This window comes from Bombina bombina, chromosome 6 (assembly GCF_027579735.1).
Source record: "Bombina bombina isolate aBomBom1 chromosome 6, aBomBom1.pri, whole genome shotgun sequence".
NCBI lineage: Eukaryota > Metazoa > Chordata > Amphibia > Anura > Bombinatoridae > Bombina > Bombina bombina.
The window spans coordinates 1,029,435,685-1,029,460,498 of NC_069504.1; the positions used below are offsets into that span (position 1 = coordinate 1,029,435,685).

General features: G+C 40.1%; 1 protein-coding gene across 3 annotated transcripts in view; it reads right to left on the minus strand.

Moving 5' to 3' along the window:
- Window positions 1-260: 260 nt before the first annotated feature.
- Window positions 261-24,814, minus strand: part of LOC128664084 (transmembrane protein 263) — a 57,188-nt gene continuing 32,634 nt past the window's right edge. For all 3 annotated transcript variants that reach the window (XM_053718764.1, XM_053718765.1, XM_053718766.1), the window contains exon 3: window positions 261-2,000. In XM_053718764.1, the coding sequence (XP_053574739.1) occupies window positions 1,720-2,000 (281 nt within the window). In that variant the 3' untranslated portion in view covers window positions 261-1,719. The remainder of the gene's footprint in view (window positions 2,001-24,814) is intronic.

Consider the following 24,814-nt stretch of genomic DNA (forward strand, 5'->3'; position numbering starts at 1 on the left):
GGGAACTGGCAACATCCATGGTCTTCATGTGCACTCAGCGCTACTTTCTGCTGTATTATTCAGATAGAATAAATATTTCAGAGGAGGAGGGGTTAATCACAGCACATTCTGGGAAATAAATGTTCCATGCATCACAAAGCCTGATGGGCTATATAAATGGAGAAGTTCCACGCAAATTTACAGCATAAAGATTTATACAAACTGCAGGTTTTTCTGGTAAGGAGTAAAAAAACATTTTGAGGAACTGCACAAATAAGGAATTTATTCAGGCTCAAAAGTTTATTCTTAATCTTGCCACATTTCACAGTTCAAGTGGTCGATTAACGCAGTACATGTCTTAGGAATACTAAAATACAAGGAACAAAATACCTCTTAATTAAAAAAAGATAAGCATAGGCTGTAATAAACACAGATCTTTCTTACCACTCCCTATTCATTTGCATGGTCAAAAAGTTAAGCCAAATAATTATTCGTTTATCAGCATACAGGGAATAAACATTTTGCAAAGTATATTAACATGAAAATTAATGCCTGGGATCCTTTGCAATGATGATAATCTCATTAAAAAAAAAAAAAAAAAAAAAGTACATTTTTATGTTGTAGAACAATTTTGAATGGAGTGGATATTTAAAACACATTTCAAATAGTCATTAAAATATTTAAAAGCTGTGCTTTAATATAATAATAGTTTATTACAGGAAATATGGAGTTTAGTGTTTAGAACAAGAAACAAAATACCTGAGGAAAACAAGGTATGTTTCTATAAGGCACTAAGATGTTTTGTCAAGGATAAATCAACTTAGAAAATATACTATACCAATAAACTTGCGCTTCAACATTTTATATCACACAATAAATTACACCCAAACTTTGATGGATATCTAAATAAAAAAATCAAACACAAAAAAAAAAAAAAAAAAAAAAAAAAAAAGGGAACAAAAACAAAATGTAATGTACGTTTATCAGGCTAAATAACATTTTCACACTTCTAGACAGTATCTTTACCCATAAAACAAATCAAATTTTATTGTGACAAATATCAAGTTTTTTTTATAGAAAAGAATTAAAAAAAAAAAAAAAAAAGGTTGAAATTTTGGACTTATATAGGATTTACAAAAAAAAAAACAAAAAAAAAAAAAAAAAAAACACATTTATATCAGATACATTTAAATGGTTTCAAAATGCAGCTCACATTTTAACATATTGGGTTGGTATGTGGTGTTTATTTTTCGTTTTAGGTTTTTGGGGTCTTTCAGTTTTAAAAAAATATTCAAGACTGTCCCGATTCCTTCCATTACCTTTATGGATTTTTATACCAATCTACACCAGTATAGTCGATCAAAACAAAAAAAAGTGACTTATGATGACATGCTGCACTACCTCTGCTGTGCCGAGTTCTACAAAAAAAACAACCCAACAACAACACTCGTGACGCCAAGTCAGGTAATGAATGGCTCTAGCAATTTAACCAACATCGCCAACTGAAAATGCAAATGTTTTACCATAATACACATGATTTAGTTTAGAATAATAAAATGTAACATTTGAATTGCAGTTTCAATGAACCTTCATAGTATTGTGGTTCTGCTGTGGTCCCTTCTGCTTCTTCAGGCAGCCTCAGAGATAAATGTCTTAAGTAATGTGTCAGTCACTCTAATCCTCTGCAGGTGCCAAATCAAACTGGGACAGTTCTCTCAAAAGATTATTTTTTTTGCCAGTTCAGTCAGATTTGTCTTTCTTTTTGCCGGACACTTTACTTGAGACAACAGACCCCACTGCTGAAACACTTCCTGTAACAACAGACACTCCGCCTTTGACAATGCCAACTCCTATACTGGGCACAGAAGTGACTGCAGTTTTAGTCACTTCGTAACCTTTCCCACCAATCCAGGCTACCCCTCCAATTGTGGCACCAACAGCTCCTTTGGTCACACTGAAAAGGCCACCAGTTACACGAGAAAACATGCCAGGCTGTTGCTGAGGATGATCTTTAACGGTATCTGGGAGTAAGAAAGAACAATTAGAAATTTGCAGAATGTAATTTCAACTGTTTTAGTATAAAATCGGTTATGAAAACAATGGTACTTTCTATCATAAAAGGGCATTCTAATGAAAATAATGCTTGGATTGACATTAAATCAACGACTGGTACATATGCACCATGCACACACCTGCCTGTCACTCAAGCATATGCACAGTAGTATCTCTGTGAATTAGTCACACAAATACATTATGTGCAATCTCTTATTTATAATCATACCTCTGTGATAATGCAGGGTCACTTCCAGACCACCCAATAAAGTGAACCACACAACTTGTTTTATGCACGGGGAAACAAAAAAATAAAATTTACACTATTCTGTAGTCTATTAAAAAGGGACACTCAAGCTAAAATTAAGTTTTAGGATTCAGAAAGAGCAGCAGTTTTAAAGGGACAGTAAAGTCAAAACTAAACTGTCATGATTCAGATAGGGCATGCAATTTTAAACAACTTTCCAATGTACTTTTATCATCAAATTTACTTTGTTCCCTTAGTGGTATTTTTGAAAAGCTAAACCTAGGTAGGCTCAAACGGATTTCTAAACCGTTGAAAACTGCCTCTTAGCTCAGAACATTTTGAAAGTTTTTCACAGTTAGACAGTGTTAGTTCATGTGTGTCATATAGATAGCATTGTGCTCACTCCCGTGAAGTTATTTAGGAGTCTTCACTGATTGACTACACTGCATGTCTGTCAAAGCACTTAGATAAGGAGGTTGTCTGCAGAGGCTTAGATACAAGGTAATCACAGAGGTAAAAAACATAATATAACTGTTGGTTATGCAAAAACGGGGAATGGGTAATAAAGGGATTAACTATTTTTTTTAAATAAGAAACATTTTGGTGTATACTGTCCCTTTAAGACTTTCCAATTTACTTCCATTATAAAATTTTGCACAATCTTTTTATACACACACACACTGTCTGGGGAACAAAGACCCTACTAAGCATGTGCACAAGCTCACAGGGCATACGAATACTAGTTTGTGATTGGCTGATGTCTGTCACATGGTAAAGGGGCCAGAAAATAAGAGTAAAAAAATAAAAATGTCAGGAAAAAAAAAAAAAAAAAAAAAAGTACTGCTTATTTGAAATTCAGAGTGGGTGTTAAAAAACATAATTTATGCTTACCTGATAAATTTATTTCTCTTGTAGTGTATCCAGTCCACGGATCATCCATTACTTGTGGGATATTCTCCTTCCCAACAGGAAGTTGCAAGAGGATCACCCACAGCAGAGCTGCTATATAGCTCCTCCCCTCACTGCCATATCCAGTCATTTGACCGAAACAAGCCGAGAAAAGGAGAAACCATAGGGTGCAGTGGTGACTGTAGTTTAATTAAAATTTAGACCTGCCTGAAAAGGACAGGGCGGGTCGTGGACTGGATACACTACAAGAGAAATAAATGTATCAGGTAAGCATAAATTATGTTTTCTCTTGTTAAGTGTATCCAGTCCACGGATCATCCATTACTTGTGGGATACCAATACCAAAGCTAAAGTACACGGATGATGGGAGGGACAAGGCAGGTACTTAAACGGAAGGAACCACTGCCTGTAGAACCTTTCTCCCAAAAACAGCCTCAGAAGAAGCAAAAGTATCAAATTTGTAAAATTTGGAAAAAGTATGAAGGGAAGACCAAGTCGCAGCCTTGCAAATCTGTTCAACAGAGGCCTCATTTTTAAAGGCCCAGGTGGAAGCCACAGCTCTAGTAGAATGAGCTGTAATCCTTTCAGGAGGCTGCTGTCCAGCAGTCTCATAGGCTAAACGGATTATACTCCGAAGCCAAAAAGAAAGAGGTTGCCGAGGCCTTCTGACCTCTCCTCTGTCCAGAGTAAACAACAAACAGGTTAGATGTTTGGCAAAAATCTTTAGTAGCCTGTAAGTAAAACTTCAAGGCACGGACTAAGTCTAGATTATGCAAAAGACGTTCCTTCTTTGAAGAAGGATTAGGACATAATGATGGAACAACAATCTCTTGATTGATATTGTTGTTAGAAACCACCTTAGGTAAAAACCCAGGTTTTGTACGCAGAACAACTTTATCTGAATGAAAGATCAGATAAGGAGAATCACAATGTAAGGCAGATAACTCTGAGACTCTTCGAGCCGAGGAAATAGCCATCAGAAAAAGAACTTTCCATGAAAGAAGTTTGATATCAATAGAATGAAGGGGTTCAAACGGAACCCCTTGAAGAACTTTAAGAACCAAGTTTAAGCTCCATGGAGGAGCAACAGGTTTAAACAAAGGCTTAATTCTAACTAAAGCCTGACAAAATACCTGAACGTCTGGAACTTCTGCCAGACGCTTGCGTAAAAGAATAGACAGAGCAGAAATCTGTCCCTTTAAAGAACTAGCTAATAATCCTTTGTCCAAACCCTCTTGGAGGAAGGACAATATCCTAGGAATCCTAACCCTACTCCATGAGTAATTCTTGGATTCACACCAATGAAGATATTTACTCCATATCTTGTGGTAAATTTTCCTGGTGACAGGCTTTCGTGCCTATATTAAGGTATCAATTACTGACTCTGAGAAGCCACGCTTTGATAGGATCAAGCGTTCAATCTCCATGCAGTCAGTCTCAGAGAAAGTAGATTCGGATGATTGAAAGGACCTTGTATTAGAAGGTCTTGTCTCAGAGGCAGAGTCCATGGTGGAAAGGATGACATGTCCACTAGGTCTGCATACCAGGTCCTGCGTGGCCACGCAGGCGCTATCAATATCACTGATGCTCTTTCCCGTTTGATTTTGGCAATCAGACGAGGGAGCAGAGGAAACGGTGGAAACACATAAGCCAGGTTGAAGAACCAAGGCGCTGCTAGAGCATCTATCAGTGCCGCTTCTGGGTCCCTGGACCTGGATCCGTAACAAGGAAGCTTGGCGTTCTGGCGAGACGCCATGAGATCCAATTCTGGTTTGCCCCAACGGAGAACCAATTGAGCAAACACCTCCGGATGGAGTTCCCACTCCCCGGATGAAAAGTCTGACGACTTAGAAAATCTGCCTCCCAGTTCTCAACACCTGGGATATGGATCGCTGACAGGTGGCAAGAGTGAGTCTCTGCCCAGCGAATTATCTTGGAGACTTTTGACATCACTAGGGAACTCCTGGTTCCCCCTTGATGGTTGATGTAAGCCACAGTCGTGATGTTGTCCGACTGAAATCTGATGAACCTCAGTGTTGCTAGCTGAGGCCAAGCCAGAAGAGCATTGAATATTGCTCTTAACTCCAGAATATTTATTGGGAGGAGTTTCTCCTCCTGAGTCCATGAACCCTGAGCCTTCAGGGAGTTCCAGACTGCACCACAACCTAGAAGGCTGGCATCTGTTGTTACAATTGTCCAATCTGGTCTGCGAAAGGTCATACCCTTGGACAGATGGGCCAGAGATAACCACCAGAGAACAGAATCTCTGGTTTCCTGATCCAGATTTAGTAGAGGGGACAAATCTGTGTAATCCCCATTCCACTGACTGAGCATGCATAATTGAAGCGGTCTGAGATGCAGGCGCGCGAATGGCACCATGTCCATCACCGCTACCATTAAGCCGATTACTTCCATGCACTGAGCCACCGTGGGGCGCGGAATGGAGTGAAGAACACGGCAAGCATTTAGAAGTTTTGATAACCTGGACTCCGTCAGGTAAATTTTCATTTCTACAGAATCTATTAGAGTCCCTAGGAAGGAAACCCTCGTGAGAGGAGATAGAGAACTCTTTTCTTCGTTCACTTTCCACCCATGCGACCTCAGGAATGCCAGAACTATCTCTGTATGAGATTTGGCAATTTGAAAGCTTGACGCCTGTATCAGGATATCGTCCAGGTAAGGAGCCACCGCTATGCCTCGCGGTCTTAGGACCGCCAGAAGTGAGCCCAGAACCTTTGTAAAAATGCTTGGGGCTGTAGCCAACCCGAATGGAAGAGCTACAAATTGGTAATGCCTGTCTAGAAAGGCAAACCTCAGGAACTGATGATGATTCTTGTGAATCGGAATGTGAAGGTAGGCATCCTTTAAGTCCACTGTGGTCATGTACTGACCCTCTTGGATCATGGGTAAAATGGTTCGAATAGTTTCCATCTTGAATGACGGAACTCTGAGGAATTTGTTTAGGATCTTTAAATCCAAAATTGGTCTGAAAGTTCCCTCTTTTTTGGGAACCACAAACAGATTTGAATAAAACCCCTGTTCTTGTTCCGTCCGCGGAACTGGATGGATTACTCCCATTACAAGGAGATCTTGTACGCAGCTTAGGAATGCCTCTTTCTTTATCTGGTTTGCAGATAATCTTGAAAGGTGAAATCTCCCTTGTGGAGGAGAAGCTTTGAAGTCCAGAAGATATCCCTGAGATATGATCTCCAACGCCCAGGGATCCTGAACATCTCTTGCCCACGCCTGGGCAAAGAGAGAGTCTACCCCCTACTAGATCCGTTGTCGGATAGGGGGCCGCTCCTTCATGCTGTCTTAGAGGCAGCAGCAGGCTTTCTGGCCTGCTTGCCCTTGTTCCAGGACTGGTTAGGTTTCCAGGCCTGCTTGGATTGAGCAAAAGTTCCCTCTTGTTTTGAAGCAAGGAAGTTGATGCTGCACCTGCCTTGAAATTTCGAAAGGCACGAAAATTAGACTGTTTGGCCTTTGATTTGGCCCTGTTCTGAGGAAGGGTATGACCCTTACCTCCAGTAATGTCAGCAATAATTTCTTTCAAACCAGGCCCGAATAAGGTCTGCCCCTTGAAAGGAATGTTGAGTAATTTAGACTTTGAAGCTGACCAGGATTTGAGCCATAGGGCCCTACGCGCCTGGATGGCGAATCCGGAATTCTTAGCCGTTTGTTTCTGATGCCATTGTTCATTTGACTAAACTAATGAGTTAGCTAGCTTAAGAGTTCTAAGCTTGTCAACAATTTCAGTCAATGGAGCTGTATGGATGGCCTCTTCCAGGGCCTCAAACCAGAATGCCGCCGCAGAAGTGACAGGCGCAATGCATGCAAGGGGCTGTAAAATAAAACCTTGTTGAATAAACATTTTCTTAAGGTAACCCTCAAATTTTTTTATCCATTGGATCTGAAAAAGCACAACTGTCCTCAACCGGGATAGTGGTACGCTTTGCTAAAGTAGAAACTGCTCCCTCCACCTTAGGGACAGTCTGCCATAAGTCCCGTGTAGTGGCATCTATTGGAAACATTTTTCTAAATATAGGAGGTGGGGAAAAGGGCACACCGGGCCTATCCCACTCCTTACTAATAATTTCTGTAAGCCTTTTAGGTATTGGAAAAACCATCAGTACTCACCGGCACTGCATAGTATTTATCCAGCCTACACAATTTCTCTGGCACTGCAATTGTGTCACAGTCATTCAGAGCAGCTAATACCTCCCCAAGCAATACACGGAGGTTCCCAAGCTTAAATTTAAAATTAGAAATCTCTGAATCAGGTCTCCCCGATTCAGAGACGTCACCCACAGACTGAAGCTCTCCGTCCTCAGGTTCTGCATATTGTGACGCAGTATCAGACATGGCTCTTACAGCATCTACGCGCTCTGTATCTCGTCTAACCCCAGAGCTATCGCGCTTGCCTCTCAATTCAGGCAATCTGGATAATACCTCTGACAGGGTATTATTCATGATTGCAGCTATGTCCTGCAAAGTAATCGCTATGGGCGTCCCTGATGTACTTGGCGCCATATCAGCGTGCGTCCCTTGAGCGGGAGGCGAAGGGTCCGACACGTGGGGAGAGTTAGTCGGCATAACTTCCCCCTCTACAGACCCCTCTGGTGACAATTCTTTTATAGATAAAGACTGATCTTTACTGTTTAAGGTGAAATCAATACATTTAGTACACATTCTCCTATGGGGCTCCACCATGGCTTTTAAACATAATGAACAAGTATCCTCTGTTTCAGACATGTTTGTACAGACTAGCAATGAGACTAGCAAGCTTGGAAAACACTTTAAAGCAAGTTAACAAGCAATATAAAAAACGTTACTGTGCCTTTAAGAGAAACAAATTTTGACAAAATTTGAAATAACAGTGAAAAAAGGCAGTTACACTAACAAAATTTTTACAGTGTATGCAACAAGTCAGCAGAGAATTGCACCCACTTGCAAATGGAAGATTAACCCCTTAATAACAAAAACAGAATAATAAATGACAAAAACGTTTTTTAAACACAGTCACAACAACTGCCACAGTCTACTGTGATTGTTACCCTCCTCAAACACGACTTTGAAGCCTTTTGAGCCCTTCAGAGATGTCCTGGATCATGCAGGAAGAAGCTGAATGTCTGTCAGTATTTTTAGCTGAACAGAAAAGCACTAAAATAGGCCCTTCCCACTCATATTGCAACAGTGGACAGCCTCAGGAACTGTTTCTAGGCAAAAATCAAACCAGCCATGTGGAAAAAAACTAGGCCCCAATAAGTTTTGTCACCAAACATATATAAAAACGATTAAACATGCCAGCAAACGTTTTATATTACACTTTTATAAGAGTATGTATCTCTATTAATAAGCCTGATACCAGTCGCTATCACTGCATTTAAGGCTTTACTTACATTAATCCGGTATCAGCAGCATTTTCTAGCAAATTCCATCCCTAGAAAAATATTAACTGCACATACCTTATTGCAGGAAAACCTGCACGCTATTCCCTCTCTGAAGTTACCTCACTCCTCAATATGTGATAACAGCAATGGATCTTAGTTACTTCTGCTAAGATCATAGAAATCACAGGCAGATTCTTCTTCTAATGCTGCCTGAGATGAAACAGTACACTCCGGTACCATTTAAAAATAACAAACTTTTGATTGAAGTTAAAAAACTAACTATAATACACCACTCTCCTCTTACTACGTCCATCTTTGTTGAGAGTTGCAAGAGAATGACTGGATATGGCAGTGAGGGGAGGAGCTATATAGCAGCTCTGCTGTGGGTGATCCTCTTGCAACTTCCTGTTGGGAAGGAGAATATCCCACAAGTAATGGATGATCCGTGGACTGGATACACTTAACAAGAGAAATCTGTGTCTTTATTATGGATTTCTACTGCATTGAGTGGCCCTTTAAGTCTTCAAAAAAAAAAAAAAAAAAAAAAAAAAAAAAAAAAAAAAAGCCAACAACCATGTGAGATAGATAGATAGATGTAGATGAAATAGTTTTGACACCTTGAAACAAAGACCTGTGAGCGCATTTGTTTGCTTCATATTTTTGCACTCAGTCAGCCCAGGAGGGTGTATTCACTTAGAGATTACATACATACCTAGTCGTATGCAAAAGTTTAGGCACCCCTGACAATTTCCATGATTTTTTTTTTTTTTTTTTTTTTTTAAATAATTTTTATTGAAGTCATAAACAAATACAATATATAGGGTATGCCCCAAAACATCTACAGATAAATGTATACACGGTGTAATTAGAAGAGTAATGTAGTCAAATATCTCAAGCATAACTAAAAAATGTGGGCTATCTTACAAAGAGACTTCGGTTTTGCTATATAGTATTATAAATGTAATATAAACCAAAATGGTCCTCTCCTAGCAATAAGAAAACAGAAGATTAAGATAATTATTCAGATGAGGTTAGGACTAGGGAGGAGGTAGCTTTATGGGGAGGGGGGATGCAGCGGGCGAGAGCCGCTCAGAATAAAGTTGGAGGGGGAGAGGGTTGGAGGGGGAGAGGGGTGGAGGGCGGGGCTAGTTAGTATGTCAAATTTATGAATGCCTTAAGAAATCAGAGCATTTAAAATACACTGCTAAATAGGATTATATTGTTTGGAAACAACTAAATAGTGTTTTTATTTTGACTCTGTTGACTAGATAATGAGGAAACCTTATTTCAGGTTTCACGTAAATTCCTACTAGATTTTCTAGGGCTACTTAAGGGTCTGATAAAGTGAGATCTATACTAAGGGATAGAAGTAGCACTAATAATATTCGCCTTAAGGGCTCTGCAGAAGAGGGGTTAATGATTCTAGAGGGAACTCTTGACCTACAGAGTAACAATATCAATAAAATGATTTTAGGAAGGTATGGACTTCTAATAACTTGAAGTGTGTCAGAGCCAAAATAATATAAAAAAATATTGTACTGCTAATGGCCAGTCTGAGGTGAACCCATTAGAAAATGCATGGGGCTTGTGTTCCTAGAAGATAGGGGAAGTGTCTATAATTATTTAGATAATATTAGTTATGTAGCTGTGACATAGGAGAGTATGAAATACCAAAAGTTACAAAGCTTTATGAAGTCATGGAGCCATTGTCCAGTGGATTCTCGTGTTTAGTACTTGGAACTGGGCAGCTATTAGTTTCCCTTTTGTCCCTATAGACAAGATAAAAAAGAGCAACCCGCTACAGTACTAGGCTGCTCTATAAAATCCACATTGAGATATAGGTGGTAAATCTCCAGATATGGAATGTCACTAGTACCTGAAATTTATAGCTATAAAGGGAAGTGTGTCATTGCTACAGAGTAATATCTAGCGGTTAGTAATATGGGCAAGTAAACTCAAAAAATTTTGAAGGATCTAGGAGGGTATAACCTGATCCCTCCTCAAAACAAGAGCTACAACCGGAGCTGTAAGAGTTACATAAATACCCTTGCGATGGTATCCTACAGAGATAGTTGGTGTGATATTGGAAGTAATTGTTCAAACCTATGCTAGATAACCCCTAGTGCAAAAATAGCTGCCATGTGTACTCCTAAAGTGTAACATATTTAAACATATCAAAGATCCGAATATAGAGCATATGGTATGGATCCAGTGACAAGTATAGATTTCACTATTATGAAGTTAGTGTATATAACTGTTAGGTAATTGTGAGAGATACCTGTATCAATGTGAAGGGGCTCTAAATAGGCTTCACAACTAACTTGTTCTAATGTGATAAGTCACTTGTATATGATTTAAGTTAACCTTAGAATTACTTAGGACATTCTCATGTAGCTTCGGGTGGGTTTAACGTAAACATGATATAATTAAACACACTAAGCAGAATAAGGACCTCCTGTGGACCAATAGCAAAGGCTACCTCCATGCGTATTAGGAAATTTCCCTCATTTACAGTAACAGATTTGGATTTCATAGAAAAGTGGAACTCAATTCCGGACACTTGTTCCTTTGCACTAATAGATTTACTATTAGTGCACAAAAGGAAACAAAGAACTACACTTATGACAGAGATTAGGGATACCCAAACCCTACTAAAAAATCAGTATGATCCTGATTTTAAGAAATATGATAAACAATTTGAAATCAAAATGAACACATTTAAAAGGGAATTATGGCAATTCAAGTCAAGAAAGATGACCAGGGATAAAAGAGACTATGATTCTAACCAGGTCTATAGATGGACTCAGGAGGACAATTCTAAAAAAGGGTACAAAAGAAATTTAAAAAATAAAAACAAACAAAGTAACTGGAAAGGGAATAAGAAGGGCAAAAGTGTAACATTTTCAGACACCGAGTATGAGTGTGACTCATCAGATGGTGATTACCCTGATGTAGGTGAAACTGCAGCAGTCTTTCAAGAGAATGATGCAGTATATTATAGTGAAAATCCTACTTCACAGTCAAAAAACGGGCAGGCTCTGGCCACGCAAAAAGTGAGAAAAAAACACACAGAGGTAGTCGGGGTGGTTGCAGAAGAAATAAAGGAAGTACAGAAGAACAAAAAAAAACAATCAAAACAAGATCACAAAGGGGAGCGAAGAAATATGCCTAAGGGATAAGAATGTGGTCAATCTATCTTCTGTACCCTTGACCTCTGCACAGGTTGATCTGCTCTCGAAAGGTCTAAATTTTGTGCCTTCTCATCACTTTAACATCTTTGAGACAATCCTAGATATTAATAGGTTTGCAAGAAAAATAACTTTGAAAAAACATTTTTTCAAGAAGGATGAGGAGGCACAAAATGAACCTGACATCAGTATAGAAAGAGCAATAGAAACCAATGATGTTGCATCAGTGTCTAATCTTAACTTTTCAGAATTGAACACACTGAGGGATCTAGACCAATTATTAAATGAGGGAGAGGCAAATAAGAGTGAGTGCCTTCAAGAAAGCAATGTCTCAACAAAACATATCAAGAATAAAAGTACCTTTTATCCATTCAAGACACGTTCAAAGGTAATTGATATTTTTCAAAAGACAGTGGAATTTAAGTTACGTAACCTAGAGAAATCAGTGACAGAAACAAATAAAAAGCAAACTAATTTGACATACAAAGAAAGAATCGCTCTGAAAGAACTGTCTGAAAATGACAATATCATAATCAGACAGTCAGACAAGGGAGGTAATGTAGTCGTTCTCAATAGAACAGACTACATTACAGAGGCTAAAAGACAGCTTAACCAGAGGGATGTATACACAAAACTCAAGGAAAATCCGACCAGTAAATTTCAAAAAGAGATTGTGGATATTATTAGTTATGCACGTAAAAACAACATTATCACACAATCTACTGAGGAAAAGTTGATAGTGTCACATCCGGTGACACCAATTTTTCATCAGTTGCCCAAGCTTCATAAGGATCCCCTGTCCCCGCCTGGAAGACCTATTATAGCGGGGATAGGGTCTCTAAATGAGGCTCTCTCAGAACTTGTTGATACATTTTTGCAGCCGTTGGTATGCCAACTGCCTAGCTATATTCAAGATACGACATCTTTTATAAATAAAATATCTAAAATTAAATGGGAAATCAACTATAGACTTATGGTTGTGGATGTTACTTCATTGTACACGTCTATTGAGCATAATAAAGGCCTTCAAGCTATAGAATTTTTTATCAACACTATGTGTGACTTTGAAGAGGCTACCAAGATATTTCTGATGAGAGCAATAGAATATTTGTTGTCACATAACTATTTCATGTTTCAGACAGAGTACTATCTCCAAAGACGTGAGACAGCGATGGGGGCAAAATTTGCCCCATCCTATGCCAACCTTTTTAGGGGCTGGTGGGAACTGTCCCACGTCTTTGGAGATAGTAACCCATTCAAGGGTGAAATAATTCAATATTATCGCTATATTGATGATCTGTTCTTCATTCTGGACTGTGATGCCACAAGGGCAGATTATTTCTGTCAATATCTCAATTGTAATCAGCAAGGTATTGAATTTACGGGAACACACAGTCAAAATAGTGTAAACTTTCTCGACCTCACAGTCCAGGGTGGGGAAATCGGATCCCCTATACAGACCAAAGTGTATAGGAAGGAAACGGCGGGGAACACCCTGCTACAATTTGAATCTTGTCACCCACGACATGTTTTGAGGGGTATACCGAAAGGGGAATATATCCGCATCAAAAGGAATTGTTCTAAAGAAAGTGAATATCAGCGTCAGGCTAGTGAGGCCACAGATAGATTTAGACAAAGAGGGTATCGTGATAGTATTCTTACAACAGCAAAAGAAGATGTGGATCAGATTCCCAGAGAACAGTTACTTCAATATAAATCAAAAAAACACAGAGACAATAAGGATGATTTGAGTAAGATCAAGTTCATTACTACATATAGTGCAGAATATACTAAAATATGTAATATAATTGAAGAATCTCTTCCAATTTTGTATTCTGATCCAATTATCAAAGAAATTCTGGACACAGGGTGTGAATTCATCCCTAGGAGAGCAAAAACTTTGGGCAACCATTTGTCGCCCTCAGATATGAAACCTAAAAAGAGCAAATGTTGGTTAAAACAGAAGAAGGGATGCTTCAAATGTAGACGTCCCGTTTGCAAAACATGTAGTTTCATATGTGTGGGCGATAAATTTGTTTCTAACAAAACCCAAATGGAATATGACATTAGATTTTTTATTAATTGTGCAACAACACATGTCGTCTATCTTCTGACTTGTGATCTCTGCAAAATTCAATATACAGGGAAAACTAAACGATCCTTAAAAGATAGGTTCTTGCAACATCTTAGGTCTATTGAGGATGAAGATAGTGACACACCAGTATCAAGACATTTCAAAACAAAACACAATTCAGATGTCTCTTCCCTTAAGATACAGGCAATTGACCACATCACAACATGGAAAAGAGGTGGCAATAGGGAAGCATTGCTAAACAAAAAGGAGATTTTTTGGATGTTTAGATTGCAAACTAGCGAACCGGATGGATTAAACATCAGACGTGATCTGGATGTTTTCACTTGAGTTTAAAATATTACTCTAGGCCTTTTTTCTGTTAATAGTATCTGCCATTGAATGCCAATATATACATTAGAAAGTGGTCTGTCTTTTAAAGGAGGTATTAATATATTGTTTGTACATACATTATATGAAAGCTGTGTCACTACAATGTTTCTTCATGCTATATTTATTTCCTGTTTAAGAATAGCATTTCAAATGTGGAAATCTCATGACATTTTATAGGATTTATTTTGTTTCTTATAGCGATTCTGGAAAATATTTATATGTTAATGTATTAGGACATATTCACAGCTAATATAATTGTTTTACAAAATGTTTAAAACGTGGTGACTTTTGTTATCTCAACTTGTGGAAATAGGTAACCAATCAGGTATTTCAGCATTGTGACGTCATGATCTAGTTCAGCCTTTTAAGAGGCGTTTGAGCTGATCCCCAGGTAAGCAGTGATCAAGTGCACCTGGTGCACGAAACATGTCTGCATGGGGATCAGCTCACTTGCCTGATTGTTAGAGTCACTGCTGGCTCTGTATAGGACATCCTGGTTTTGTCCTTTTTAACGATTGGAATAAAGTTCTTCTTTTTACATACCCTGCCTGGAACTTGACATTATTTGCTCTTTGGAGTACAGTGCTTTTTTTAGCACTTTCAGCATCATATTCCTTTCTACTTGAGCGCCTTCTCTACTTTTGCATTCTCTATGTAACAACTAAGGGTGTCACTTATAGGCTCAAACATACATACTGTCGTCATGCTAGTGGGCCCTCATTCAAATGTTAAATTCATTGTCTAGTAGAATGCCTTACAAGGATATAAATGAGAAGTGGACCCCCTAAAAAAAAATACCATATGCATATGCCAGCATAGAGACAGACTGGTTGTATCTGCTGAGGCCTAAAGGCGCCCGTGGAGATATTGTACAAAAACATTTAACATATTAATAGTCTTGCGTTTAAGATATAATGCACTACAGGGCTACCTTCTATATATATAAGTCCTAAACCTGGGATCTGGGGAAACAAACTTTAATAATGAGTAATGTAGATTTAAAGTCCGAGAAATGATCTCATGTGGTATGCGACCATTCCTTTTGTGGTCTCGGGGGGGGATACAATGGACAGCAGGAGTATCTGTAAGACTAACACACAACATATCAACCTGACATATAAACCGTTATAACATATGGGTAAGTGATCTATCTAAGAGAAAGAGCAAAGTTCTGTTAACAAACCCCTATTTTGGAATCCATAGGGATCAAACATTTAGTTATATATCAGCCAACAGTCTCAAAACGCCATGAGTTACTTTAGAGTTAGTCTGACACGCAAACCTTGGGCGTGTAAAGTGACATGTCTTCCAGTATGGATTTAACCCACTCCAGACCTGTGCTTTAGCCTGTTTCTGAGGGGTTGCAGGAACTGATATAATGATCTTTGCCGGTGAGTTGTAGTTTTGCGCCATTTAAGGTGGACTGCGCAGCGTGATATTGAGGACATGGATGTAGTAGGCTTACCGGTTATTAAGGGAGCAAAACCGTCATCTATGTAGCACCAAGCTCCGGCCATCACCAACTGTAGAGGTCCCAGATCGTCCATGAGGCGAGTGTTGTGCTGAATAGTTTCAGACCAGATCGGGAGGAAGTCCAGGTAATCAAAAACATTAATCTCGTGTCTCGTGGGCCAGAGTAAAGTTTACCAATTTCCAAGGAGACCTGATCGATGTTCTCAAGTTCATTCTCTATGGCCTGTTTAGCTCTGAAACCTCTCATTCTGTGACCGGAATTCGCATCTGGAGCGAGAGAGAGCATAGGATAGACGTTTGGAATCTGCTGCGGCTCCTGTATATAGATGCGGCTAATGTAAGCTAGTCGGGGGAAACCCCCCAAATCTTGCAATGCATTTGTGGATTCTCTTATATGTGCGATATCCCGCTGTATGGCGGAATCACATTGTGCTTCCTCGTCACTGCCCAGAGTTGCTTATTCCTCTGTTCGCATAGTGCGGCCACTACCTAAGGATTGACATAATCTGGAGAGGTCTGCAAATGCGGTGTCCATCCTAGTTTCAAAGCTTTTAAGAAGCAGTCCAAGAATGTTGCGGGACTCTTCCATTCCGTTTTTCGGCGTTTTCCCTCAAAGTGTTACGCTCTGAGGGCTCAGGTCGGTACTGAGTGTTATGGCGTATGTCGCTGCTACAAGGCCCTATGAGCTAAATCCGGGTTCTGAGGGATTAGCAAAGAAAGTTTGGTATCATTCGATGCTGGAAGGGCTGAAAAATATGAATCTTGTAGTTCCAAGTTAGAATAATATAGTTACTTTGTGAGAAATTGCATTTTATCGTTATTAGCTTAAGAGCTCCAAGTCTCTGCGTCTGATCAGAGCTGAGTCCCAGCCCCGCCCCCCAATTTCCATGATTTTTATTTATAAATAATTGGGTGTTTGGATCAGCAATTTCAGTTTGATCTATCAAATAACTGAAGGACACAGTAATATTTCAGTAGTGAAATGAGGTTTATTGGATTAACAGAAAATGTACAATATGCATCAAAACGAAATTAGACAGGTGCAAAAAATTTGGGCACCCTTGTCACTTTGTTGATATGAATACCTGTAACTACCTAGCACTGATTACTTGGAACACACAATTGGTTTGGTGAGCCCTTTAAGCCTTGAACTTCATAGACAGGTGCATCCAATCATGAGAAAAGGTATTTAAGGTGGCCAATTGCAAGTTGTTGTTCTTTTTGACTCTCCTCTGAAGAGTGGCAACATGGGGGCCTCAAAACAACTCTCAAATGACTTGAAAATAAAGATTGTTCAACATAGTTCAGGGGAAGGCTACAAAAAGCTATTGCAGAGATTTAAGCTGTCAGTGTCCACTGTGAGGAAATGGATGACCACAGGCACAGTTCTTGTGAAGGCCAGAAGTAAAATATTGGAGGAGAGGCAAAGGATGGTGAGAACGGTCAAAAACAGCCCACAAACCACCCCCAAAGACCTACAACATCATCTTGCTGCAGATTATGTCACTGTGTAGTATTCAACAATTCAGCGTATGGCAGAGTGATATGGAAGAAGCTTGAGGTATGCAAACGCACATTTGGACAAGCCAGCTTAATTTTGGAAGAAGGTGCTGTGGACTGATGAAACAAAGATTGAGTTATTTGGTCATAAGGGGCATTATGCATGGCGGCAAAAGAATACAGCGTTCCAAGACAAACACTTTCTAGCCACAGTAAAATTTGGTGGATGTTCCATCATGCTGTGGGGCTGTGTGGCCAGTGCCAGTACTGGGAATCTTGTTAAAGTTGAGGGTCGCATGGATTCCACTCAATATCAGCAGATACTTGAGAATAATGTTAAGGAATCGGTCACAAAGTTAATGTTACGCTGGAGCTGGATATTTCAACAAGACAACGACCCAAAACACTGCTCAAAATCTACTCTGGAATGTATGCAGAGGAACAAGTACAATGTCCTGGAATGGCCGTCCCAATCCCCAGACCTGAATATCATTGAAAATGTGTGGGGTGATTTGAAGCGGGCAGTCCATGCTCGGCAACTTTCAAACCTTACTGAACTGGAGATGTTTTGCAAGGAGGAATGATCCAAAATACCTTCATCCAGACACTCATTACAGGCTATAGGAAGCATCTAGAGGCTGTTCTCTGCTAAAGGAGGCTCAGTAAAAATTGATGCACTTGTCTAATTTCGTTTTGAGATAGATAGTGCCGATAGGCTTGCTCTACACACGGCTGCTACAATTTGTAAAAAAAAAAAAAAACAAAAAAAAAAAAAAACGCAATATCTGAATCACAATAAAACGAGGTATGCCTGTTGGGGGGGGGGGGGGACAAAAACAAAACAAAAAACACAACAATAAAAAAAACTCACACATCCAAGAAAACCTAGAGATTTAGCCAAAAGCTAAAGAAACTGAAGTAGCCTCCTGACCGTAACGTGGACCAATGGACAAACAAATTAAAGGATGGTCTAAAAACCTTTGTAATGTAAAAGTAGAATTATAAGACTTCCAATATCTAAAATAAGTAAGAGGCTATCAAAAAGTATTTGGATTAAGATAAAGGAGATGTGCTATAATCACCTGATATCAGAAGAATCATTAAACAAAACAAATCCATACTGAGTCCTTAAAAACCTGTCTTAACTTGATGAAAATAAGGCAAGAAAAAAAAAGCCAGAAAAAACATAATTTATGCTTACCTGATAAATTCCTTTCTTCTGTTGTGCGATCAGTCCACGGGTCATCATTACTTCTGGGATATAACTCCTCCCCAACAGGAAATGCAAGAGGATTCACCCAGCAGAGCTGATATAGCTCCTCCCCTCTACGTCAGTCCCAGTCATTCGACCAAGAATCAACGAGAAAGGAGTAACCAAGGGTGAAGTGGTGACTGGAGTATAATTTAAAAGATATTTACCTGCCTTAAAAAACAGGGCGGGCCGTGGACTGATCGCACAACAGAAGAAAGGAATTTATCAGGTAAGCATAAATTATGTTTTCTTCTGTTATGTGCGATCAGTCCACGGGTCATCATTACTTCTGGGATACCAATACCAAAGCAAAAGTACACGGATGACGGGAGGGAAAGGCAGGCTCATTATACAGAAGGAACCACTGCCTGAAGAACCTTTCTCCCAAAAATAGCCTCCGAAGAAGCAAAAGTGTCAAATTTGTAAAATTTGGAAAAAGTATGAAGCGAAGACCAAGTTGCAGCCTTGCAAATCTGTTCAACAGAGGCCTCATTCTTAAAGGCCCAAGTGGAAGCCACAGCTCTAGTGGAGTGAGCTGAAATTCTTTCAGGAGGCTGCTGTCCAGCAGTCTCATAGGCTAAACGTATTATGCTACGAAGCCAAAAAGAGAGAGAGGTAGCAGAAGCTTTTTGACCTCTCCTCTGTCCAGAATAAACGACAAACAGGGAAGAAGTTTGGCGAAAATTTTTAGTTGCCTGCAAGTAGAACTTGAGGGCACGAACTACATCCAGATTGTGTAGAAGACGTTCCTTCTTTGAAGAAGGATTTGGACACAAGGATGGAACAACAATCTCTTGATTGATATTCCTGTTAGTAACTACCTTAGGTAAGAACCCAGGTTTAGTACGCAGAACTACCTTATCTGAATGAAAAATCAGATAAGGAGAATCACAATGTAATGCTGATAACTCAGAGACTCTTCGAGCCGAGGAAATAGCCATTAAAAACAGAACTTTCCAAGATAACAATTTTATATCAATGGAATGAAGGGGTTCAAATGGAACACCTTGTAAAACGTTAAGAACTAAGTTTAAACTCCATGGCGGAGCAACGGATTTAAACACAGGCTTGATCCTAGCTAAAGCTTGACAAAAAGCCTGGACGTCTGGATTTTCTGACAGACGCCTGTGTAACAAGATGGACAGAGCTGAAATCTGTCCCTTTAATGAACTAGCCGATAAACCCCTTTCTAAACCTTCTTGTAGAAAAGACAATATCCTAGGGATCCTAACCTTACTCCAGGAGTAACGTTTGGATTCGCACCAGTATAGGTATTTGCGCCATATTTTATGGTAAATCTTTCTGGTAACAGGCTTCCTAGCCTGGATCAGGGTATCAATAACCGACTCAGAAAAACCACGCTTTGATAAAATCAAGCGTTCAATTTCCAAGCAGTCAGTTTCAGAGAAGTTAGATTTTGATGTTTGAATGGACCCTGTATCAGAAGGTCCTGTCTCAGAGGTAGAGACCAAGGTGGACAGGATGACATGTCCACTAGATCTGCATACCAAGTCCTGCGTGGCCATGCAGGCGCTATTAGAATCACAGATGCTCTCTCTTGTTTGATTTTCGCAATCAATCGAGGAAGCAGCGGGAAGGGTGGAAACACATAAGCCATCCCGAAGTTCCAAGGTGCTGTCAAAGCATCTATCAGAACCGCTCCCGGATCCCTGGATCTGGACCCGTAGTGAGGAAGTTTGGCGTTCTGGCGAGACGCCATGAGATCTATCTCTGGTTTGCCCCAACGTCGAAGTATTTGGGCAAAAATCTCCGGATGAAGTTCCCACTCTCCCGGATGAAAAGTCTGGCGACTCAAGAAATCCGCCTCCCAGTTCTCCACTCCCGGGATGTGGATTGCTGACAGGTGGCAAGAGTGAGACTCTGCCCAGCGAATTATCTTTGATACTTCCATCATTGCTAGGGAGCTTCTTGTCCCTCCCTGATGGTTGATGTAAGCTACAGTCGTGATATTGTCCGACTGAAACCTGATGAACCCCTGAGTTGTTAATTGGGGCCAAGCTAGAAGGGCATTGAGAACTGCCCTCAATTCCAGAATGTTTATTGGAAGGAGACACTCCTCCTGATTCCATAATCCCTGAGTCTTCAGAGAATTCCAGACAGCGCCCCAACCTAGCAGGCTGGCGTCTGTTGTTACGATTGTCCAGTCTGGCCTGCTGAATGGCATTCCCCTGGACAGGTGTGGCCGATAAAGCCACCATAGAAGAGAATTTCTGGTCTCTTGATTCAGATTCAGGGTAGGGGACAAATCTGAGTAATCCCCATTCCACTGACTTAGCATGCACAATTGCAGCGGTCTGAGGTGTAGGCGTGCAAAAGGTACTATGTCCATTGCCGCTACCATTAAGCCGATCACCTCCATGCATTGAGCTACTGACGGGTGTTGAATGGAATGAAGGACACGGCATGCATCCTGAAGCCTTGTTAACCTGTCTTCTGTCAGGTAAATCTTCATTTCTACAGAATCTATAAGAGTCCCCAAGAATGTAACTCTTGTGAGAGGAAAAAGAGAACTTTTCTTTTCGTTCACTTTCCATCCATGCGACCTTAGAAATGCCAGAACTAACTCTGTATGAGACTTGGCAGTTTGAAAGCTTGAAGCTTGTATTAGAATGTCGTCTAGGTACGGAGCTACCGAAATCCCTCGCGGTCTTAGTACCGCCAGAAGGGCACCCAGAACCTTTGTGAAGATTCTTGGGGCCGTAGCCAATCCGAATGGAAGAGCTACAAACTGGTAGTGCCTGTCTAGGAAGGCAAACCGTAGATACCGTTGATGATCTTTGTGAATCGGTATGTGAAGGTAAGCATCTTTTAAATCCACTGTGGTCATGTACTGACCCTTTTGGATCATAGGTAAGATTGTCCGAATAGTTTCCATTTTGAACGATGGAACTCTTAGGAATTTGTTTAGAATCTTTAAATCTAAGATTGGCCTGAAAGTCCCCTCTTTTTTGGGAACCACAAACAGGTTTGAGTAGAACCCTTGTCCTTGTTCCGACCACGGAACTGGATGGATCACTCCCATTAATAACAGATCTTGTACACAGCGTAGAAACGCTTCTTTCTTTATCTGGTTTGTTGACAACCTTGACAGATGAAATCTCCCTTTTGGGGGAGATAATTTGAAGTCTAGAAGGTATCCCTGAGATATGATCTCCAGCGCCCAGGGATCCTGAACATCTCTTGCCCAGGCCTGAGCGAAGAGAGAAAGTCTGCCCCCCACTAGATCCGGTCCCGGATCGGGGGCTCTCGGTTCATGCTGTCTTTGGGGCAGCAGCAGGTTTCCTGGCCTGTTTGCCCTTATTCCAGGACTGGTTAGGTTTCCAGCCTTGCCTGTAACGAGCAACAGCTCCTTCCTGTTTTGGTGCAGTGGAGGTTGACGCTGCTCCAGGTTTGAAATTCCGAAAGGGACGAAAATTAGACTGTCTAGCCTTAGTTTTGGCTTTGTCTTGAGGTAGGGCGTGGCCCTTACCTCCTGTAATGTCAGCGATAATTTCTTTCAACCCGGGCCCAAATAAAGACTGCCCCTTGAAAGGTATATTAAGTAATTTAGACTTAGAAGTAACATCAGCTGACCAGGATTTTAGCCACAGTGCTCTACGTGCCTGTATGGCGAATCCAGAGTTCTTAGCCGTAAGTTTGGTTAAATGTACTACGGCCTCCGAAATGAATGAATTGGCTAGTTTAAGGACTCTAAGCCTGTCCATAATGTCGTCTAGCGTAGATGAACTAAGGTTCTCTTCCAGAGACTCAATCCAAAATGCTGCCGCAGCCGTAATCGGCGCGATACATGCAAGGGGTTGCAATATAAAACCTTGTTGAACAAACATTTTCTTAAGGTAACCCTCTAATTTTTTATCCATTGGATCTGAAAAAGCACAGCTATCCTCCACCGGGATAGTGGTACGCTTAGCTAAAGTAGAAACTGCTCCCTCCACCTTAGGGACCGTTTGCCATAAGTCCCGAGTAGTGGCGTCTATTGGAAACATCTTTCTAAATATTGGAGGGGGTGAGAACGGCACACCGGGTCTATCCCACTCCTTAGTAACAATTTCAGTTAATCTCTTAGGTATAGGAAAAACGTCAGTACTCGCCGGTACCCGCAAAGTATTTATCCAACCTACACATTTTCTCTGGTATTGCAATAGTGTTACAATCATTGAGAGCTGCTAAGACCTCCCCTAGTAATGCACGGAGGTTCTCCAATTTAAATTTAAAATTTGAAATATCTGAATCCAATCTGTTTGGATCAGAACCGTCACCCACAGAATGAAGCTCTCCGTCCTCATGCTCTGCAAGTTGTGACGCAGTATCAGACATGGCCCTAGTATTGTCAGCGCACTCTGTTCTCACCCCAGAGTGATCACGCTTGCCTCTTAGTTCTGGTAATTTAGACAAAACTTCAGTCATAACAGTAGCCATATCATGTAATGTTATCTGTAATGGCCGCCCAGATGTATTAGGCGCCATAATATCACGCACCTCCCGGGCGGGAGATGCAGGTACTGCCGCGTGAGGCGAGTTAGTCGGCATAACTCTCCCCTCGCAGTTTGGTGAAATTTGTTCACATTGTACAGATTGACTTTTATTTAAAGTAGCATCAATACAGTTAGTACATAAATTTCTATTGGGCTCCACCTTGGCATTGGAACAAATGACACAGATATCATTCTCTGAGTCAGACATGTTTAACACACTAGCAATAACTTGCAACCTGGTTATAATCTTTTTTAACAAAAACGTACTGTGCCTCAAAGAGGTACTTAAACGATTAAATGACAGTTGAGATAATGAACTGAAAACAGTTATAGCATCAAGTTTAAATAACACAACTTTTAGCAAAGGTTTGTTCCCATTAGTAAATAACTAAATTTGACATAAAAAATTATAGAGTAACGTTTTTATTCACAGTCAATAAAAATTCTCACAGCTCTGCTGAGAGAATGTACCTCCCTTCAAAGAAGTTTGAAGACCCCTGAGATCTGTCAGTGAACCGGATCATGCAGGAAATATAATAGTAGCTGACTGGAATTTTTTGATGCGTAGCAAAAGAGCGCCAAAAACGGCCCCTCCCCTCACACACAGCAGTGAGGAGAAACGAAACTGTCACAATTTAAAGCAGACAACTGCCAAGTGGAAAATAATGCCCAAACATTTATTTACTCAGTACCTCAGTAATGTAAACGATTCTACATTCCAGCAAAAAACGTTTAACATGACAATATTTATTAAAAGGATTAGTGACCTTTAACAGAGTAGTTCCGGTGAAAAACCATTCCCAGAATACTGAAGTGTATACATACATGTCATTATAACGGTATAGCAGGATTTTTTCATCAATTCCATTCAGAAAATAAAAACTGCTACATACCTCAATGCAGATTCATCTGCCCGCTGTCCCCTGATCTGAAGCCTTTACCTCCCTCAGATGGCCGAGAACAGCAATATGATCTTAACTACTCCGGTTAAAATCATAGTAAAAAACTCTGGTAGATTCTTCTTCAAACTCTGCCAGAGAAGTAATAACACGCTCCGGTGCTATTGTAAAATAACAAACTTTTGATTGAAGTCATAAAAACTAAGTATAATCACCATAGTCCTCTCACACATCCTATCTAGTCGTTGGGTGCAAGAGAATGACTGGGACTGACGTAGAGGGGAGGAGCTATATCAGCTCTGCTGGGTGAATCCTCTTGCATTTCCTGTTGGGGAGGAGTTATATCCCAGAAGTAATGATGACCCGTGGACTGATCGCACATAACAGAAGAAATAGAGATATATATATATATATATAGATATATATATATATATATATATATATATATATATATATATATATATATATATATATATATATATATATATATATATATATATATATATTATTTTAACACCCTGTTTTCTGACAAGGACAAATAAAAAAAGTCCTTCTGGTCAGTACTCCTATAGTCTTATTCTTGGTATAAAATTATGTCAACAATGGGACCACAAATAAGTGCATTAGTCGAATTCAGAAGTTTCAAACTATTTTTAAAAATCTTCATCCACAGAGTCTAAGATGTTAAGACAAATTGTAACACCAAACAGCACACGCAAATGCAATAGTAGCAATGATTGCTAAAAAAAGGTCTTGCGATGAAAGGTTACCAATTTTATGTTTATATGGTTCCTGAAAAATGTACAGTCCTCTAAGAGAATAGTAGTGTGTTTGGTGGTGGATGGTGCTATTGGCTTTTGAAAGACAGCTGCCAGTACGGTCTGCAAGTACTTAAGATGGGGGTGGGAAGTGTCAGGTGGGTGGGTAATCTCTACACGAAAGCTAAAATTAACCCCTTCACAAGA